General features: G+C 36.2%; 2 protein-coding genes across 2 annotated transcripts in view; both read right to left on the bottom strand.

Moving 5' to 3' along the window:
- The window catches only part of LOC146475606 (uncharacterized), a 78455-nt gene extending 72067 nt beyond the window's left edge, over window positions 1-6388 (bottom strand). The window contains exon 1 of the mRNA XM_085116032.1: window positions 6031-6388. Within this exon, the coding sequence (XP_084972158.1) occupies window positions 6031-6235 (205 nt within the window). The 5' untranslated portion in view covers window positions 6236-6388. The remainder of the gene's footprint in view (window positions 1-6030) is intronic.
- The window catches only part of LOC146475584 (uncharacterized), an 873425-nt gene that overhangs the window by 807667 nt on the left and 43604 nt on the right, over window positions 1-22154 (bottom strand). The window lies entirely within an intron of this gene.

Raw genomic sequence — 22154 nt, forward strand, 5'->3', positions numbered from 1 at the left:
TCCTCTGGCTCTCAAAGTCTTCTTAACGACAAAGGCCGAGGCGGAGTGGTTAAATCACGTGTTTCTCCGAAAATGCCAGGAGTAAAGAAAACTTGTTTCCCGTAATACGCCTTAAAACAGCTAACTCTGTATAGAACAAATCAAACGTCAACAGAATATCGCAGAATTTTATGAATTCAAAGGCTGTTTTGGGTGGCGCAGAAATGTATCTGGGAACAGTTTGATATGGTCTGTTAGTGATCAAGGACCTTGATGTAACCATGGCAACTCAGTCAGGACAGGACTCTATTGGATTAATGTGAATCCTCTCTTAAAACTAGTGTAATGACATGAGAAAACCAGTCAGCATAAATGTTTAAATTGTTGACTCAGTATGCAATGTTGATTTTAAACTTGTAAAAAAATTAGATGCCATATATATTCCTCGCCAAGTGAGTGTTTCTTTTTTCAAGCCGATTATAAAAGCGATTACTAAGATATGCATTACAAGACGATCGCACTGTTGTGTAACCTTTGTCTTTTTGTCCGCTTATTACTTTCAGGATTTTCTTTGATAACAAACATTTATAATTATTTACTTTTTTATCATTTTGCAATTCACGCTTTTTGTTTAAATTTTCTCATCGCTTTCCTCTCATTCATTTTACCCGTCGAAGACTGCAGTTCGGGCAGTCGAAAGCTTGTAGTTTTTATTCATTTTTAGCCAGATGTCGTTTTAAAAATTTTAACTATGTTTCATCCTGGCTACGGCCCCTCAATATTTTTAAGGAAATTGCCGTCCATCTTTTAGCGTGTCACACTCAAATTGTGACCAAAACGTGGCCATTTATTGTTGTTACTGCATCATCATCATGTTAATGTCAGTTGTTTTTCTTTCGTTTTCATGGAGTTTTATTGACATAAAAATCATACTTCAGTTTAGATGAAGCAATGACTCATCTTAAAATCTTTTATCGTGAATGAAAAGCATAATTTTTTTGTTTGCGATAAATTTCACTGCCTGCCAAAAGATCACTGCATCTTGGCAGTGGGCTTCCTAAAATTGGCAACATTTTGATAACCAAGCAGTGAAGTCTACAACAAAGAAAAAAATTGTCATTTATTGTCACATTCGTTTTGTGACTACTTATGTGAACTTAATTTTGTTTAATGCCTCTTAAATAACCTTACAGTAACTGAAACCCGACAAAGATGCACTAACTTTCCCTTAATTTTACTGATATAGAAAATGAGCAAATGTTTTCTTTTGGTATATGATATTTTCATAATAGTACAATTTTTTGTACTTCAATTGGAACTTCCCTTCTGAAACTTTAGAAAGCCCATCCCCAACCCCCTCTTCAACACTGCAAGGAGGCAAAACTAAGGCACAATAATAATAATAATAATAATAATAATAATAATAATAATATGATGATGATGATGATGATGATGACGATGATGATGATGATAGTACTAATTTTTCACAGACTGCCAAAAGATGACTGTATCTTTGCAGTCTAAAAAGTGACATTTAGAAACCCAATAGTGAATGCCACAACAAGCAAAACAAAATACCCTTGAATTCATCCTTTAGCTTGTCACGTTCGAATTGTGTCCAATACATCTACATTTTTAGCTTCCCTAGCCGTTTTTCCGTAATTTGGAGTTAATTGTTTTCTTGCAATCATACAGTACATGAAACCTGGGTGATCACGATTCTAATGTTAATGTGCAAGAAACTGTAATAATTTTTATTCTAAAATTTGGTTTGACAATTTCCAGTGAAAAGGTTAATACAAGAAAATATAATAACAGAAAAACAATAACTCATAGCAAGCTCTGATTATGTACAAATTAAAGTACTAATGACAAGGCTACACAGCGCAACAAATTTCAACAGATGTTGTTCACAACATTAGTGCAAGTCAAAATCCCTGTCTAAATTATCAGCCTTTAACAAAACTTAAAAGTTACTGCCTCGTCTGCAACTTTAACACTTTTATGGTGGCTCAGAAGAATTGTAGTTTTTCCCTTAGGCTGCATTATTTTGTTTTATTTTGCATTAAATTGTATTTACATGTATATTTGTTTCATTACTGCTTCCTTCATACTACAGAAGCTCATATACACCGTACAGTGTATATAGTCCAGGTCCATTGTTACATGTTTGTGTCGTATATGTTTGGGTACTTAGATAGTAAGCTAAATGTGTGCAGCTTGGAAATTTACTTAGGGAACATGAAAAAAGTGAGCTTTGTTCATTTCTATTGCAGCTAACTTCAAATTACATCAGACCCTTTATGAATGGACATGCCTTACTGTTTTTTCCATGTATACTTGGTTACAAACTAAGGATACACTACTTTCAAGTTGATTAAGAAAATAATGATACGGATCACCTACACGCAAACTTTGGATCTTTTCCCTAACACTTCCTTTGTCCACTAAGGAAACAACTTTCACTTTCAACATTACTGCTGACATCAGCATGCCCACACCAAATATACATTTTCTCAGAAGCAAATGAGGGTTAACACAAACAACTATTTTCTGTAGCAATGTACATGTCCCAGTGCTTCTTTTGGCAGTCATCTCAGTAATTATAATAAAACTTCATACTTGGCCTTGTAGTATTTCTTTTGACAATTTTCAGAGACTTTATGACCAAGGTTGATTGTAGCATTGTTACCATCTATGTCTTGTGGAGATATCATAACCAACTCTTGGGTTAGTAAGAAGAAAAGCTGAAATCAAGGAGGAGTAAAGTATAAAACTTAATGAAATAAATAGGAATTTTACTGAAAAATACAGAAATACAATATTAAATAACTTTAGCACAGTAAACAATGGAGCTACATCTTACAACCATAATTTTGTGGAGCAATAAATTATTAATAATAACTTTTATTGAAAGCTCATTCATTTTGTTGCAATGCTAAGCTCAATGATATGATTATGACTACATGTACCTTTTGGAGTTTAAACTCTTATCTTACCAGTATTATTCTTGCAATCTCATTAATTAATTTACTTCATTTTTTTTTCTAAATACTTCTCAATATTATTCTAAATATTATCTTTGTTACAAAGTTATTCTGTTAATACACATATGTCACTGTGTTGGTTTTGTTTTTTTAATCACAAGATTTGCATGTTTCCCTCTACTGAAGTCTTTAAGCTTAGCTCTGGTTGGTGTCCAAGTCATTTCTCTCTTATCTAGAAAGTTTCAAACTTCACCCTATCTCAATGATAATTTTTCACAACCATGACACTCAAATGTATAAGAAAATTTCTAATGATATGTAAAAGAGGCTTCTGGATGAACTGGTTTCCACCAAAAGGTCAGTGGTATTGTTCATGCCTTACTTTTGGAGATTGTGTAGATTCTTTTTAATATTTGTTTCTTTGGAAATTGTTCAATTAACAAATGAACTTTACTTTAGCTGAAAGAAGTATTTTTCCATCAAAGAAGCCCTGTGAACCTTTGGAATAGCGTTATTATAATAAGGGAAGTATCATAAGATTTTTGGTATCTTTTGTTAAAAATGATAAAAAAAGACCTTCAGTCAGCTGCCAAATAATTCCACAATGAAAAGAGGAAAGAAATCAACCCAATTCTTGAAGGGAATCTGTTCGTGGTCTGTTCTAGTACACGAAAAAAAAAAATGGGAGAACTTGAAAAACATAAGCTTAACAGTTTTCAAGTTTCAATCCATACCGGCCTACTCTGTCTCTGGCTAGAGGCACAAATCGACAGTTTTATTACACTGGGGTGATAAATTACAACAAAACTAGATGTAATTATTTCTTTTTTTATGCTGGCAGACAAGCATTTTTGGGTTTTGAAATGAAAGCAAATTTGCATGATACTTCCCCTTTAATATAACAAGTATTTGGTGGCTTATATAAGCTTTACAATAATATTCAAATACTGTATATTATACATCAGGCAGTTTCTCTGCAGTCTATAATAAATGTATTGCCAAAGTCTGTTTTTAATGTGTTAATGCTCTGTTGGAACATAGTCAGAATTGTATAGACTGTAAGTTTTAAGCTTAAAACAAAGAATGCAGCTACTTTTAAGACTGTCTCTTTTGTTGGGTCATCTTTTTTCAGGATTTAATAAGAGTAATCAAATTTCATTGTTGCTTTGGCACTTGCAATTGCAGCTTGAAAGAGGAGTTGTACTGATGGGTGCGTCTGAGGGGTCATATATTGCATTTTGGTAAGCCAGAAGGACAGTTTGCTCTCAAACAGAGGATGACCCCCAATCTTGTACAATGCTGAAATTTAAATCAGTTTCACTGTCTCACAAAATAGTGAAAATGCTTCTGTTAAAATTAAAATAAGGTGGGAAGTGCGAGTATTATGGATTGTGGAAACAAACACTATAAAATTATTTCTTAGTTGACTTTTATGCATTAATCAATGTTAAGCTTGAGGGGGTGGGGGGGGGGGGCAGTACAGGGCATATATGTGGGACATTTGACTTTTCAGAAGAATTTTTGGTCAAAATCCCCACTGTAGGGTGCCAAAATTGGGTCAAATCAGATCAAATATCCCCACCTTGGGGAAGAAACATTCCTTAAGTTCATAGTAGTTGTTGTGTAGATTTTAGAAATCATTGATATAAATCCCCTGATGGATTGTTTAATCCGAAGAAATTAATCAACAAATCTAGCATTTAAAGTGATAAAATAAAACTAATTGCTTCAATCTCACAGAAACAACATGGGTTGAATACCATATTGAGCTTTACAAATCAAGCATTTCAAGTGATGCACTCATATATCATTTTCTCAGTCTAATACAAGAAAGAATGCACCATGTTGAGCTATGAAAATTTAACATTTCAAGTGATACAGTCAGATATCCTTTATTTTTCTCAGTCTGACAGGAAAGATTACACCATGTTGAGGAATACAAAACTTGCATTTTAAATGATTCAATCAGATATCATTGCATCAATCTAACAGAAACGAAAAGTCTAACATGCTGAGCTATACAACTGAGTGCCCGTGACCATCTATACGATAGAGATTATTTGCAGAAGGTACAAGTCCACTTTGAAATGCTTTCAATCTCCACACAGGCACTTCCAAGATGGCCGGTGCACAGACAAGCAAATGGGATGATGTGACTTGGACCCATTCCTCACAGCAAAAAAGCAAACGTTCCTCACCCTGGGGCCCATATTCTCAGTTCAGTTGGTGGAGCACTGGGCTTCTGTGCAGGTGGTTGTGGGTTCAATCCCCCACCCAGACCAACACTAGGGGTCTTTAAAATTAATTGAGGAGAAAAGTGCTGCCTTTGTGATGACATCTGCAAATGGCTAGACTCTCTAGTCTTCTCGGATAAGGACGATAAATCGCAGGTACCATCTCACAACCCCTGTTGATGATTACTTTGTAAGACGTTAAAGAAGCCACACACTGTTCGCAAGAGTAGGGGACGTAGTTCCTGGTGTGGTCTGGCCTTCTATCTTTCACACTCATTCTTGGGTTATTTTGTGGGCTGGTGGGTGAGATCTAATATGGACTGATGTTGATATCCGATCTCACCCCATAGAATTGTAAACTGCCATGAGACTTGGTAATATGTGTGGTACACTGTATATAAGAATTTCATTCATTCATTTTATTCAAATGCCCCACATACAGTGTATGCACCCCCCCCCCCCCCACCCCTTTGGCTTAACATTGATAGATGCATTATCTATTGCTTGACTGACTAGAACATAAAGTCATCCTTAGCAAGGTGTGTTGGACAATAATTTGGTTCTCTTCCCCAGTCCAACACAGGTGTTTATTACCCCCTCCCAAAATCACTGTACTAACTGAAGTACCAATAAATATGCTAGACTGTGAAGCCAAATTAGTTATATAGTTAGTGGTATTTAGTATTTAATTGAAGGTGGCAAAGAAAGTATTTTTCCCGCTGTACTTAGCTGTTGATACCTTGGATGAACAACTGCTCACTGGGATCGATAAGGCAAAGAGGTGACTCCAAGCTCGACACATATATAAGAAAAAAGAATTTAAAGCTTACCTTTGGTCTCGCTCCAAATCAAGGAAACCAAGGGGTTTTTCCAGTCTTCTGATGAAGAATTATTTGTGTCTCCTTGTATTGTCACCATTTTTAAATGCGTAAGGTTAATACTTTCTAGCAAGAAAGAGAGAATTCGTTCTTTTTGTGGAGTTTCTCTTTGCAAGTATTTAGTCGATACAGCGCATGTTTCCTTTTTGTTCGTCATCCGCCGCCGTTCTTCAAGACTTTTTTTTCCTCCACTTAAAGGACCTCTTTCTTGTTTATTGATAGACTCCTCACCTTCCTTGTTGCCGTTCTATAAGCACGCAAAATCAAGAAATCCTGAAAGTCCCGCATGATGGTTCCAGCCGGATCGGAGAAAGAGGGCCAAAAACATAAACAAAAGAAAATTACATGAGGTATCCCCTAGTAAGCGATGTTGTCCGCTGAACTTTGAGACGGCAGTAACGGCACGCGAGTGACCTGGGGGGCATTTAGCCCCTTCGGCGAACAAAATTAACCAATGATACGCCACATAAATGATAATAAATAAGATATTTTAACAGGGAGCCCACGTCACAAAATGTGGTTTTCAGTGAGGCCCTGCATAAATCTAACGTAAGAATACAAAAAAATTACAAATATAGCTATCTAAAAAATAAAAAGTAAAAAGGATAAGATCGATAAAAAAGTCTACATGTTTCTAATAAGACGTCTAAAAACTAAAAAATTGGAAATGTTCCTAATGCCGTCTGGGAGAGCGTTCCAGTCATCTACCGCATGACAAATAAAACGATGCTGACCCCATGAGCGCTTTGATTGTGGTTTACAGATGTTATTACTAAAACGAGTGTTATAATCATGGATGTCTTTAAAATGATTAAAATTAAAATTCCAATGATCACATGAGAGGCGTTTGAATTTTAGGCTCGAACTGTGCTACGAGTGTTTATAGTTCGTTTGGATCGATCGTTCTCTTTCATCTCGATCTGCAGTACTTTCCATGTTTTTGCGAAACTCCCCGACATCGAATCGCTAACATTACATCGCCACCGGGATTGTCCTGTCGCATCAGAACAACGGAGTCGCTCCGGCAAGAGTCAACACACATGCTTCTGTATTTGCCATGGGGATAACTAAGGTGATAATAAGACTAAAGTAAAATATTATGTGATCGAATGCGTTGGTTACAATTTGAAAATTATATAATCGTGCTTGATGCAAAACAATAGGTGCTAGTCAGTGAACATGTTTGTTTGTTTTTTTTCAGTGTTTTAGTAAAGCTTATTGTTTTCGCATCAGTTTAAGCAGTTTTCAAATAATTTATCAGTGTAACCAACGCTTCACGAATGACATGACAAAGATTGTTCTTTAAAACAAGGCAAGTACACAGGGCTCGAAATAATTTCCGCAGTCTCCGGGAAATGATAACCGGTCAAATTCATTTTAGCTTGGTCACGTATCTTTTCTGGCTTTGCAAATTTACAACATAAATAACTCTTAAAACAAGGGCACGTGAAGCAAAACTGACCTTATAAATTTCCAAGAAAGGCGTTGCTTAGAGCTTTTAGTACTTTAAAGCACTCATAGTCAACAATAGAAATAAATTACAGTGGCGAAATGAAAACAAACTAACTAATAAATTAACTAATGAAATTGAAAATATTTTTAATTGTGCGATTGGAAGTGCGTGAACCCGGATGTCTGTTTGAATGCGCGAATAGTAAAAAACGGTTCTGGTTACATTTCACCCAGGATTTCAGATCAAAGATCCGCAATACACAGCAACACGTTACATACTGATAACAACTGAACAGCATGGAAATTTTAATTTATTTATCTTCAATACGATTGAATGTGACCAGTCACCATGACTGGCAAGACAAAAGGTTGACCAGTCAACACTCCAATCATTCCGGACATTATCCGTTGACCGGCCGTAATTTTGAGCCCTGGTACAGAAACCTTTACCACAGCTTACTGTACCTTTAGTGTGATCTAGGGCGATACACTTAATCATTTGTTATTATGTTGCTAGTGTGAACCAGGCTTACATGCAATAAGATATATTTATTGTAGTGCTAACAATGAAACTCTTGAATCTGATTGGTTCTCCACATGCCTATTTATACCATCATAGGAACGTAAAAACCTGGGAATTCAATTGCAGATGTCCGATTACAACTTGTTCAAATTGGATAACTCAAGTTGGACACCTATACCATTTGTCAACAGCTGTATTTAAATGGCTATTCAAGTTTGTGGTTTCCCTATTGTCTTTAACCTGATGGAATATGCTTTTTGATTTCAGATTTCGGTTCTTTTAGATTTTGCAAGTGATAAAACAAGTTTGTGAATGGACCTTATGTTGCACATGTACAATTGATAATGGTAATAGGACTGAGTGGAGCCAATTTGGTCTGTAACCGTACAAGTGATTAAGAAAATCAGTGATTAGTTTTTGTTTAATCATGAGTATGGTTACAGAAAGAATTGGATGATACAAAGTCCTGTTATCATTTAATCTTAACTCCAACAAAATTCAAGAAAAAAAGCCAACAGTTTAACTTGTTGGTGTATAAATAGAGGACAGCAGTTGAGTTAAGTTTCGAGATTAATTTAATTACACAAAATGACACACACTGTCCAATTACATCAGGCATGACAGGTTAACTGTCCAATTACACAGGGCATGATGTGTACACTGTCCTGTTAATGCTCAAATTATGGCTGTTGATAGCCAATCAGATTTGAGAATTTTGTTATAGTTATGATTAAGGGAGTAATTGTGCTTGTAAATGAAGGGGTGCCAGGAAAAGGCCCTAAATGACTTTGATGTAAGGTCAAATTCTCCTTTTGTCTCACAAGTGAATACAATGCAATTTGGAAGGAGAATCTAACAATTTATCAGAAGCCACTTACATGTAGGGCTTTTTTCCAGACACCCCTTCAAATTTAAATCACCTTTGTCCTGCATGATATGCAGTTGATTTTGAAGTTATGCAACCACGTCAGTGTAAAGCTCTCCAACCCCCGAAGATGCCGGTCCCAGTCAAAGTGAAATGAATGTGTTCATAGGTTTTGGATTCACACAGTAATATACAGTTTGAGTACTTTTACTTGGAGTTAATTACCTTGTGATTCATAAAACCATTGACACTTTAATTATTTTATGAAGTCTGGAAATTCAATTCAATTCAATTCATTTATTTTGCCATTAACCAAAATACAACATAAATACATTAAAGATGATACACAATATTCCTACTACAGATAATTAAACTACAGACCTAATGGTTATCCTTTCTATGGTTTGCCATCTCATGCTGGATTGGTTGTAGCATATATGTAATACATGTCAAAGGCAAATGAAAGTGTTCATGGTATTTCTGAGTGGCGAGTAAAATGATGATGTGTCTTGAATCATACATTAATTTCAAACTGCAAAAAGAAAATGTTGCAGGGAAGAGTTTATAAGTTACAAATAGGGGAACTAATTTCAGACACGTCAGGACCAACAAAGCCTTTCTAGCTTATAGAGGTAACCATCTTGGTACTGGTGTCAATCTTAGGAGAGTTGGCTGTATAAATATCCAAAATTGAGAATCATAAAGTTGAAATTTTTGTTGAAATAATGACACTAAAATCTTTTCATGGACCCATGTTTCCTTTACTTTCATATTAAAAAATGCCGCATCATTCAAACTTTTACTCTTCACTGGTGCACAACTGTAAAAGGGTGTACAAGGGTGGTCATGTTGTTGATGTGGTAGGTGATTGTTTTGTTCCAGAAAATGTCCATCCCCTTCCATGAACCGATATGGATACTATATGGAACTCCTAATTTCAGCTGTTTAAGTTGCATTGTCACTCTACAGGTGTTAAGTTTTATTTCAAATGTAAACTGATAATTTTTTAAACCAAATGATGAAAAAGATAATAATTTTTGTGTGTTAAAATTTTTTAACTGGACACATTCATTGGTTAGTTGGTGGAAAAATTGAAAGAAGTTATTTTCATTGATTGGTTTGAGCATAATTAAAAAAAGCTATTTTCTTTGCTGTATGCAAGGACCTATTACTTGTAAATATGCGTAATTCAGATATTATTTTAAGACTGATGTTTATCTTCTGACAAGAGAACACTTTTTGTTACTTGCCAAAATAGAAGGAAGAAAGTATTGGTTATTGTTCAAAGTTGAAGTAAATGTATAATGTAATAAGCTCTTTTAGAAATGCACAGAGTCATCAAAGTTATTGTTTGTCAAGCACTGACAGAAATACATGTACATTGTAACTTAGTTTAGGACACAAAATAAACATTTTGGTTAAAATACGATTTCATCTTCTTTAAATAATGTTTAACCTCTTTTGCCCACCCTGTTAATACAATTTCTTTGGAGTAAATGTGTGTCCTTACTCATATTAACAGGCTTTTCTTTGCTTGTAAATGTCGTGCAAACATGAGATTTGGAACAAAGTCAAGCAAACACGTTTTTAACCTCATTTGGTCACCACGTAAATCCATTTTTCTTGGGGCAAATGTGTGGTGTTACTCATATTTACCGGCTTTTCCTTGCTTGCAAATGTCGTTCAAACATGAGATTTGATTTATGCACAAATATGACCAAAGTTAAAGGACCCTAGTCAGCCTCCGCCATTTTCGATGCCATCGAAATTATTGATATTGCATGGTGGAGCGAAATCTTATTGCTTTACTGTAAGTTGTGTTCCTGAAAGTATGTTTCATTATCTTTAGTAGTTTCACAGTGATTTCGTTCATTTCGACATACTGCGAATAAAATATAATAGCCAAACTCTCGCATATAAACAAAAACAAAGGTGTGGCTGACCAGGGCCCTTTAAGCAAACATGATATTTTATCACATTTGCTCACCACGTAAATCCATTATCCTTGGAACAAGTGCGTGGTGTTACTCATTAATTTACCGGCTTTTCTTTGCTTGCAAATGTCGTGTAAACATGAGATTTGATTTGTGCACAAACATGACCAAAGTTAGGCAAACATGATATTTTATCACACTTGCTCACCACGTAAATCTATTATCCTAGAAACAAATGTGTGGTGTTATCCGTTTTTTGGTGTAGTGTTTTTCTCCCTCTCTCTCTTTCTCTTCTTTCCACGTTTGTCAACATATCCAGCGAATACATATAAATTGACTTTGTATTTTGTGTTTTTTAGCATTTCTGTTGTAAACGCATCTCGCCATGCAACTTCCCGCCAAACAAACATGGGCGCATTTGCATTGTGGGATTGCGTACGGAAGGTCGGACGGACAAAAACATTCTGAATTTATGGAGTATTTCCCCCGTGGCTAAAATCAAACGAAGATCAGCGGTCGTTACAGAAGTGTGAGTTCAACAGCGACCTTTAAAGTTGGTATTGACAGCCTGTGGTTAAAACAAAGCCGAACCAATCAACGTTCCGGAGATTTAGCATTTTTCTTAGAGGTTCTTCCAGGCCTTTTAGCAAGCATCACTGAGATCTAGAAAGTTGGATGTTCCTCGACTTTAGGCTATAAACATTAGAATTTACAGTCGACAATCAGACGCTACCTGGCATTACAGGTTTTACATACGATTTAATATTTGAATTTACAGTCTTGATACTGCAAATAATAGATTTTACCCTTTACCAATTTCCAGTATGAGAAGTATCTCTTTTCTTTTGTTTTAATTTTTGATTTTTTTCTTTCTTTTCTTTTACTTTTTCTATTTTCTTTAGTGTTATTTATTTATAATGTTTCCTTTCACTTCCTTTCATTATATAAAAAAAATTTCAACTTTAAACGATTTTTTCGGGTAACAATAACTACAATTTCCTCTCGCAAATAGATGTGCTCTTTTTCCCCAAAACATTTTAACAACAAAAATGTTACCACAGCTCATTTTGCGCAAGATACGTCAGCCACTTCCGTTTGATGGTAGTGACTAGCCGTCAGGTTTCCATTAGTTATTATACTTGTCAATCAAAACAGTGTTTCTCAAACATTGTATATATACAATGCCTCCATTAGATATAATTTTACGCGGTTTCTTTTCCGAGTGAGTGAGATAATGTGTTCGTTTCTCAGGAAACAACAGATGTTTATTTGCTATAAGGAAATGGAATGCAGGAAAGTGTCATATTTTTGATTATTATAAGTCAACTATAGAATGCAATTAATAAAACTTTATCTTATATCAAGAATAACAAACGAAAGTAAACCTAACAAGGCTGCGTCGACGAAAATGGAACAACTCAAAAGAAACCTTTGAAAAATGAGGACTTTTTCAGAAGTTGTGAGAATCGTGAGTACATATTGAAGTGTTGAGATAATCTTTAGCTTCTTTATTTTATTTTCATTCCATTTTTCGGTGCTAAACCTTTCGCCGAAGCTCTTGCCCAGCGATCTATTTTACTGCTTAGGTGATTACCATAAAATGAAAGTAATATTTGATTCCAGTATTTGCATTTAAAAATGACTCCGTTTGATCATTTCTTGCAAGGTTGTGTGGTAACAGAAATAACTTCGATGAAACATAGTCGAGGAAAATTTTATGGTATAAAGCATGAGCATCAATTAAAGATAACATTTAGCACATTATTAATCAGTATTAACCTCAAACGTTTCTTGCAAGCGTGTTCTCAGTATCACTATTTTAAGCCCCCAAATGGTGGGCAAGATAGTATTTCAGGCAATGACTCATTTTTCTGTCGTCATTTTTTTTTTTATTAAAACAAATAGAATAACAGCTAAGTAAAAGTACCAAGGTTATAAAAATTGGTCATGGTGCTCGTTTAGGAGAAAACAATTTATTTATTGGCTAGGCCTAGCTTCAAGGAACACAGCATGTTTTCAGCGTGCGCACGCGTGCCAGACGCGTGTTAATGACGAAAAAATTTAAGCGCAGGAAGAATGCACAATACTATCCAGCGGAATCACCTAAAATTTATGGTGTGGCCTCAATAATTTAGCAATAACACTAGGCAACACATGTGCGGTTCTGGTCCCGATGTTCACAACACGTTTAATTTAATCCACTCACGATAATATATCATACCGTCTTGCTATCATTTTCATACACTCTCCACTGGTTTATATACCAATTTCAGGTCACGCAGGATGACCTTAAAAAATTTGGAACCCGTAACAACAATAACCACAATGAGGACTCTAAATTTTATCTCAACTATCAAAGGAGGAGGAGACTTAAGTGTCTGAATTGATCCCGAGACGAGCAATCAAAGCGTTCTATGGCTACGAGAAACAGTTGATACCCTTAAAATTGCAAACAAAAAAGTTGGCCACTTCCTCTAATAACCAAATGTCATACAACTTGATTGTAACCACGGCAATGCACAGTTCTTAAAGTATCCCCTTCAGTCGCCCCTTCCCCCCCCCCCCCCCCTCCCCCTCCCTCGCCCCAGGACATTCATCTGGAATGCTGACAATGCACTGAGTATATGGTACAAGAACACATTTATATTGACAAAGAGCCAAATAAAACACTCCTCTGTGTGGTACTTACAGCCATCGAAGGGTAACCAGGGAAGAGAAAATGCCCTCTGGTAAATTCTGCAGCTGGTTATTCTGTAAATATCTGCAATTTAACAAAATTTGAATGTTAGTTAATAGTCCCTACTGCTCAATCATCTTGCTTAGATTTTTAATCTGTGTCAGGCTCACGCGAAATACTGTTTATTTGAGAACTTCGTAGAAAGAACTTTACGCCTCTAACAACCCTCAACAAGTTACACTTTAACACAATAATGATATTATCTCTTTTCACATGATTATAAATAGAGCTATAAAAAATCAATAAGGCATCACTTTATTGACTTCGAGGCCTGGGACCAAGTTTACTGACGATCCTTCCAGTAAAGAAATTTGGCCGAGCTAGACTTAGTACTGATTTTTGATAAACGAACATGAAGACCATGTTAGGCAATCGCGCGTTTGTGTAGGGTCAGCAAACAATTTGGTTATTTGACGTCCAATCATCATTGGAAAAGTTTCACTCGCTTTTATACCTGACTTTTGGTCATTAAGATAAATCACGGATGAAATATCTTTTGCAAACCATACATTAGCAAAAACTACAAGCGACGGCTAGCACGCTGACTTTGGAGCGCATTATCTGACATACTACACAGCGGCCAGACCCGCTTCTGTCTTTCACTAGAAATTGACGCTAGAGCCAGGTAGTAAGGCTTTCTCAATCCCACTTGACGCGTGCCTTCTTATTGTCTCATTGATTTACACTGCGGAATTTTCTTTCTTTACAGCAACTCACTGGGAAAAAAACAATTAACTGTGGAGGTTCTGGTGATCCAATTTTTGGTTTTGCCCAAGTTAAGATGTTATTATCATATACCCTACAACATTATAATTTTTTCCTTGTTCAATTTTCTTCCTTATCGTGAAAAGTTGACAGGTGATGTTAATTTGCAACACTTTGCTCTTCAACTTTGCAGTTGAGGAAATTTTCGACAAAAATCAACAGCCAGACGGTAATCGGCCAAAACACCTTCAAAACGAAAACGCGATCGATATCATACCTTCACGAAAATCCCCCCAAAACGCGTCTCACAAAAACTAACTTTGCACACGAAACTTAAAATGCTCACGAAAATTCAAAACGTTTAAGCGCGCGAGTGCTCTAGTTCGTTTACCGTCTTTTTAATATTTTCCCTTACCGCACTGGAAGGTAGTCCTAGTGTGTTTCTAAATAACTGATTAGCTATTAATTCCAATGGGAATATGTTTGTTAATTAGTCTTATGACAGTCTTCACTCCACACGCAACTTTAGCTGCACGGGTGTGGCCATCACTTTAACAATTCGCCCTAATAGCCAACGTCCTCTTGGGGCATCTGGCTGGATCACATGAACTATATCTCCAACTTTTAGTTCTCGGAATTCTAAAGTCCACTTTGGTCGGCTGTCAGTAGGGCAGGAGCACATTCTTTGAGTCATCTCTTCCACACTCGTGAAATAATGTCCTGAACCTTTCGTCATCTTTGACGCAAATTAAAAGTAGTGGCTTCAACAGACTCAGGTATGATGGCCGAGCATTCTCACAGAAAAAAATGACCAGATTGTTCATGAAATTTCCCAAAAATAAAATTTAAAAAAATATTTTTGTTTCTAGTAACATGACATTTTTTGTTAGTTTATTGATCTGTTATAATTTGTTTACTTTTTCTGTGAAAATAAAAATAGAAATGCATTTTTCCAAACACCAACAACAAAAGTAAAAAAAATAAACGAACCAAAAATCAGTGTAAAAAAAAGTAAAAAAAAAAAAAAATCAAAAGATGGTTAAAAAAAAATTGACAAAACAAAAATTTCGATTGGCAAAGGACAAAACATAAAATTGTGAATTACAAGGACGGAGCCCGATAGAGGGCTTGCGTAATCGTTTCTTACAACTTCGTCGAGCTCTATTTTAAGATTGCGCCATCTTTTTAGTTCATGCTCTTCTAACACGCTACCCTATCTTTTATGAAAAATGCAACCGCTTGTAGTCTTGCTTTTTGTGGTTTGTAAATTTTTCTTTTTACGACATCATTTTTCTTTGTGGAGTCCCAATAAAATATGAACAGTTTTTGCCTTGAACAACACAAGCGGTTTTATGAGCGGCATCTTACGATAACATTTTTAAAAGCAGAAACATTTAATGTATGGCTTCTGTATTCGAAGATCGTTCTGTGGCTTGTTTGGCTCTTATTATTATTGTTAATGACATAGTTGTATAAGCTAATACAGTTTCGTTTGCCCGGATGATATAGCTAAAAATTTAAGCTAAAGAAAGTTTTAGGAAAGGGAATCTTATTCCTTGAATTGACTAGCTGTTGTTGGCTTTACGAAAATGTTATCTGCATTTTCTTTTTTTGCATTCTAAACCTCATATTTTCTCTCCGAAAACAAAAGGTTTTAGTTTTCCGGTGATCAAAATTTTGAGCAAATTTAATCTCTTTCTTGTTGAAAAATTGTTTGTAATCGATTGCGAAGTAGGTTTTGAGGTTAAAATTTTTTTTTCAGTTAAACTAGTATCTTGCATGACACATTACATTCATTAGAGTAAGCTTTCCTCGAACTTTCTGATGAGGTGCATTCATCTCGAACGAATCTTTTCTTGTCTCCAAGCAAATGATATGAACACCATACATATTAGGTGATGTGGAGGCCGTGTTAAATACGGAATATTTTTATTTACTATTTAATTACTCTCGAAATACACCTAACCAATGAAAATCTTTAGAAGCGACGACAATTGATGTTCCTGCGCTCTCCTTATTTAAAGGAAAAGAATTCGTTAAGTTGGTCAATAGGAAAGTGGTGCCAGGGTATCGCCTGATTGACGAAAAAAACGGACTTTTCCATGGACAAGTACCCGCTTATAATAAGCGCTTGATGGCATCCATTGTACCTACATTGGAGTAGTATCGGTAAATTGTCATCATATGAGTAATGTGAATACGTAATGTGTATTCGCACGGAATGTTGGTGCTAAAAAAATTGTCGCATTGATAACAATGTTGATTCTTTAGGAAGCCCACAATGTATTATATGCGTCGCCTATGTTTTCTTATACTAGCTTGCGTTTCCTCTCCTCGTTTGTTTGGAGCATCAGCGGGATAAACTAAAAAACATCAACCCCATAAAATCACACAACACCGCGCAATATAAGTGAAGTTTTATTGTCCAGCTCATTATATCACAGGTTTGAATTTTCAGTCAACAATCAGACGCTGCCTGGCACTACAGGTTTTACCCTCCTTTTCCAATACCGATGTCTTTTCCCTTTCATAAATACGAAAATCGAAATACGATTTAATATTTGAATTTTCAAGCAAATAATACATTTGACCCAATTTCCAGTATCAGAAGAATCTCTTTTCTTTTGTTTTTAATTTTTGATTTTTTTTCTTTCTTTTCTTTTACTTTTTCTATTTTCTTTAGTGTTATTTATTTATGTTTTCTTTTACTTCCTTTCATTATATAAAAATTTCAACTTTAAGCGATTTTCTCGGGTAACAATAACTAAAATTTCTTCTCGCAAATAGATGTGCTCTTTTTCCCCAAAACATTTTAACAACAAAAAAAAGTTAATGAGCTCATTTTGCGCAAGAAACGTCAGCCACTTCCGTTTGATGGTAGTGACTAACCTTTCAGGTTTCCATTAGGTATTATACTTGTCAATCAAAACAGCGTTTCTCAAACATTGTATATATACAATGCCTCCATTAGATTTTATAATGTCACGCGGTTTCTTTTCCGAGTGAGTTGGATAATGTGTTAGTTTCTCAGGAAACAACAGATGTTTATTTGCTATAATGAAAAGGAATGCAGGATAGTGTCATATTTTTGATTATTATAAGTCAACTATAAAATGCGATTATAGTTCTTACACCCTTCCCCTTCCCCCCACCCCCCAGGCCAACCACACACATTTTTTCCCTTTAACCCGCTGATTTTCCAATAATGCCACGGAGGTTGCTAGTGAATCTATCCGATTGTATTGTCAATGTGAAAGGGTGCTTTCTTTCTTTCTTTCTTTCTTTCTTTCTTTCTTTCTTTCTTTCTTTCTTTCTTTCTTTTTTTCTTTTATACCCAAACAGATTGCGGGAGAGGTTATTACACCAGTACAGTAATCACCCTCTCAATTTATCTTTAACCTCTAACTATTTGATATTTAACAATTTTTCTTTTGTTCTTATTACCCTTCCCCCCCCCCCCCCTCCCCCAACCAGCCACACCATGTTTTTTTCCTTTTACCCACTGATTTTAAATCAGCTAGGAGAAGCCTTTATCAGGGAACCCTCATTTTGACACCAATGATGCCACGACAACAACAACGACAACAATTTATTTACAAATTAAATTCAGATTACATAAGGGGCTTGTCACGTAAATGGCCAAAAATGCTAGTCGAGGCGGGACAAAACGAGCACGAGAACATAAACGAAAAAAAATTACAGAAAGGTTGGAAAGGTTACAAAGGTTGCTAGTGAATCTATCCCATTGTATTGTCAATGTGAAACGGTGCTTTCTTCCTTTTATACTCAAACAGATTGCGGGAGAGGTTATTGCACCAGCTGCTATAAACAAGTTAATATTAAGCATATGACACTTAAACGTTGAGGGGAAAATACGTCGAAATAATTTATTTGACGGCACCAAATGGACTGTTTTTAAACTCCTATCCCCCAAATGTGAAAGTCTAGATCGTATTCTCTGGTCGAAATGACGTCAGCTTGGATTATAATGGCGAGCGCAATATGGTGTGAGTGCCAAAATTACCGAGCAGCCGGCAGGTGGTCTGAGGGAGACGTTTAACTCCTTCTCCTCCACGCTATAAAACCTTACAAGGGCTTCCAGGTTGTGCTCGCTATTAAAAACTAAGACGGTGGCTGTTCAATTGAAATATGCAATGTCAACAATCACACAAAAAAGAAGGCATTGTAAACTTAACAAATCGAATGTGATTTAGCGTTGTCTGTACTCTTATCGACAACGATATTCGTCATCACAGTGGTCAAAATGTTGTGGACTCACGAGGCGCAGCCGAGTGAGTCCACAACAAATTTTGACCACTGTGATGACGAATATCGTTGTCGATAAGAGTACAGACAACGCTAAACCACATTCGATTTGTTTTTTACTACAATATCAACGTCAAAGAAAATTTTTACAATAACTGTCAAAATTTCCGCGCGCTGATTGACGCGAGCAGCGTTGCCTAGACTCTTATCGACCACGAAAAATTAGCCAATCAGATTGCGAGATTAGACACAGTTGTGGTAAAAAGTCTTTTCACTAAGTGAGCTTATGACAAAAATCAACGTTAAACTTCTGGCATGTTCTGTTAAATGCAGCCATGTACGATCCGTAATCAGTTTCACGATTTTTCAATACCGTTGAATATCAGGGAAAATTATTATTATTTTTTTTTTCAAATAAACGTTGACAATAAAATTGCTGGGATCTTACTAGTCAAAATGAGATAAAATGAATTACAGGAAAAATTAACCTCCACCCTGCCTCCCTTTCTCCCTCCCACCGCTGTATTCTCCGGTCTTTATAAAAACAAATTTTCTCTGAAATAGAGGCTGCAATAGGTTTTCTTGCAAATTTCGTCAAGTTATTAACCTAAATATCAATTAATATACGAGAGACAACTTATTATTGCATCAGGAATTATCATAATCTGGAACATAGTGTTGCCGAAACACATCAGCCTCACAAACACAACATGATTAAATAAAATATACCATTACAGTATGACCACTGATTAGTTTACCGTCTTACCCATGGACCAAGCTTTCTCTGCAAATCATTATACTTTTCTCATGGCCGACCGCACGCTTTTCTATGGTACAGCCCCAACGTGTCTGCTATGTTTCTTTCAACTAAGGTGCCTGTAAAAAAGCTATTCTATTGTTACGATTAAAAAAAAGTTATATCCAACAGCTTACAGCTCATTCAACGACGTCAGATTTGAAAATATCCCCTGAGACAGTGTTGGCATTTTGTTCCTTGACAAATCCCTATGGAAAAAGATCGGGTCACTTAAATGTACAGCTTTAATCCTAAAATCATCAAACAATACATCATATGGCTCAATAAGTCAATTTCATCTAATTACCCAAGATCTACATTGCGTTATACCAAGAGACTATGAGGTAAGAGAGCGAATCCCTGTGCCCCATGATAATTATATTCAATCTTTTTTTAGTTCGCGCCATGCTATTTTGGGAAATTATAATCCGCCATTGAATTTTAAATTAAATGACGTCACTCTAACTGACCAATAAGATGTCGACATTAAAATAGCAACGCAAACAAAAATAGATTGAAAAAAATTTTCTTAGGAAGAGGGGCATGTATGGCTCTTACCTCATAGTCCCTTGGTTCTACTTTGAACCCTGATTTTACGATATGGCAAAGGGGCAGCAAAATCATATCGTTTAATCGGAATATCGTTGTAAACGAACTCCCGATTTTACGATTTAGCGGAAAAGCAACCAAAAATATCGCTGTATCGGAATATGGTTAACAATTAATTTTTTAAAGTGCAATCAATAAAATTAATAAGTTTTCACAACTTGATACCTGAACTGTATGTATTTTGTTTAATTGCAATGGGCAAATGAATCACAAATGCAACAACCGAAACACAACATAACATCCTTCCACAGTATGTGCAGTGCATATGAGTTCTGAAGTTGTATGTACATTCTCTTTAACGTATACAAAACTAAAATTTAGCCATCCGACGTACTGTTCCATGTTTATATACTATAGTGTTCACGGTTCATAGGTCATTTCCGAAAGTATTCTTGAATTTTGGCTTGCCGCTTTTTGTTGACTTCTAACCTTAAAAAGGCATCCTCCATGATAGAAAGGGAACAAAGAAACTCTCCCTCTCTTGCCCTTGGCTCTTGAAAGAACATCGCAAAGTCGGATTTTATATTACGCATATTTCATCATTGTCAGTGTCTGGTACCTGGTCTTCATGGCTAGCCTGAGATTCGTCCGGCTTAACTGCCTGTAAAGCTTCCCCTGTCGCATCCTTTTCCGGTAGGTGCTTTTCGATAACAACTTCTTCATCTAGACTCGCAAACTGGGTGAATGGTACATTCGTCAATGATGGGTATTGCCGGACAAGCCTGCCTCTGTCACAGACTAGATTCTTCTGCTGTTTCTTTAACTTCCTCGTCTGACTCAAATGGGTCGTGTGTCGTCTCTGTCACTTCGTTTGGAGATCTCGCTTTTCTCTAACAGCTCTTGATTGTATTTTGGCTTACGTTGTCCCAGGCTTTAGCAATCATAAAGACAACGTCCTTTAAATCTATTGCTTTGACAGGCTTCTCCTCGCCAAGTATTGCAACCAGCGATGGTGGACTTTCAGATTTTGAATTATTCCTCGGTCTGCCGGCTGAAGCTTACTTGTACAGTTTGGCGGGAAGAAAATTATGCTTGTGTTCCTGAGGCCAGTAAAATTGACACGTGTGCCGTGCAGTTTCTAATAAACAGTAGGATATGCCGATTTCCTGCTTTCATCTTGCGGTCGATTTTTCATACCCATTATTCAACAACACATGGTTTGTGTTGGTGTAGCTTTCCACAATAAACCGGTCTCATTAGCATTAAACCGATCTTCCATATCGAAGCCACAGCAAATGTCTGGGAGACGTTCGCTTCATGTCCCGACTACATTTGGGTAGACAGTCATCTCTCTTCTGCTGATAACCTGATTTCCTATGCCTTGTCTTCCTTTGAATCTGTCTAGAAACCCGCTGCTTGCCTTGAAGTTTTCATGGCCGAAAAATACCGAACTTTTTCTTCCAATAGCGGTCAATTTACCGGGACGTTAAAGTTTCGTACTTTCTTGAACCACTTTGATAGTCCTTTATCTAAATCAGAATAACTCGACTTAGTTTCAAGGTCTTCCGCTTGTCGTTGTACATTCCCCCTTCATAAGCACTGATTATCTGCTTTTTAATTTTTACAATTGTCGCAACAGTCAGTTGTGGCAAAGGGGGGTCAAAACGTTTTACGACCGTGTTTCTTTTCTGCGATAATAGTTCTTTTCTTAATTTTACCTTTCGAAATAAAATTAAAGATAATTTTATTAATGCGGTAAGAAGGGAGGTACTATATATTAATTTGGCTAAGCCCAGTGTTTTAGCGATGTTTATCCTCCCAGCTGTGTAGAATTTGTTTTACAGAGTGTATTTTATCTTCGAGACTTGAGTTTCTCAGTGAGCTGGGGATCATATGAAAATTGTACATTCTCTATTAATAAAAAACGTATGTCAATGGCTGAATTCCCCCAAATCCCACTTGCTCCGACAGCCGTCGTTGCTAAAAACATACCAGCGTTATGCCAGAAACCCAGCTACAAAAATATTGTCACGCTTCCTGTGGTAACGTTTACATGTTTAAAAGAAAATATATTCCGTTCAGTTGATGACAATATAACAGAACCAGAATACGCATTATAAATTCACAAAAATGTACACATAAACAAACCTGAATGAAAGCATGCATCCGTGACGCCATTTTGATTTATCTGAGCACGATCGTCCCAGCATCCATTTCTTCATCTCTACTTGTTCTCATTGCCCACGCTA

This window comes from Pavona decussata, unplaced genomic scaffold, assembly GCF_977016875.1.
Source record: "Pavona decussata unplaced genomic scaffold, jaPavDecu1.1 SCAFFOLD_84, whole genome shotgun sequence".
NCBI lineage: Eukaryota > Metazoa > Cnidaria > Anthozoa > Scleractinia > Agariciidae > Pavona > Pavona decussata.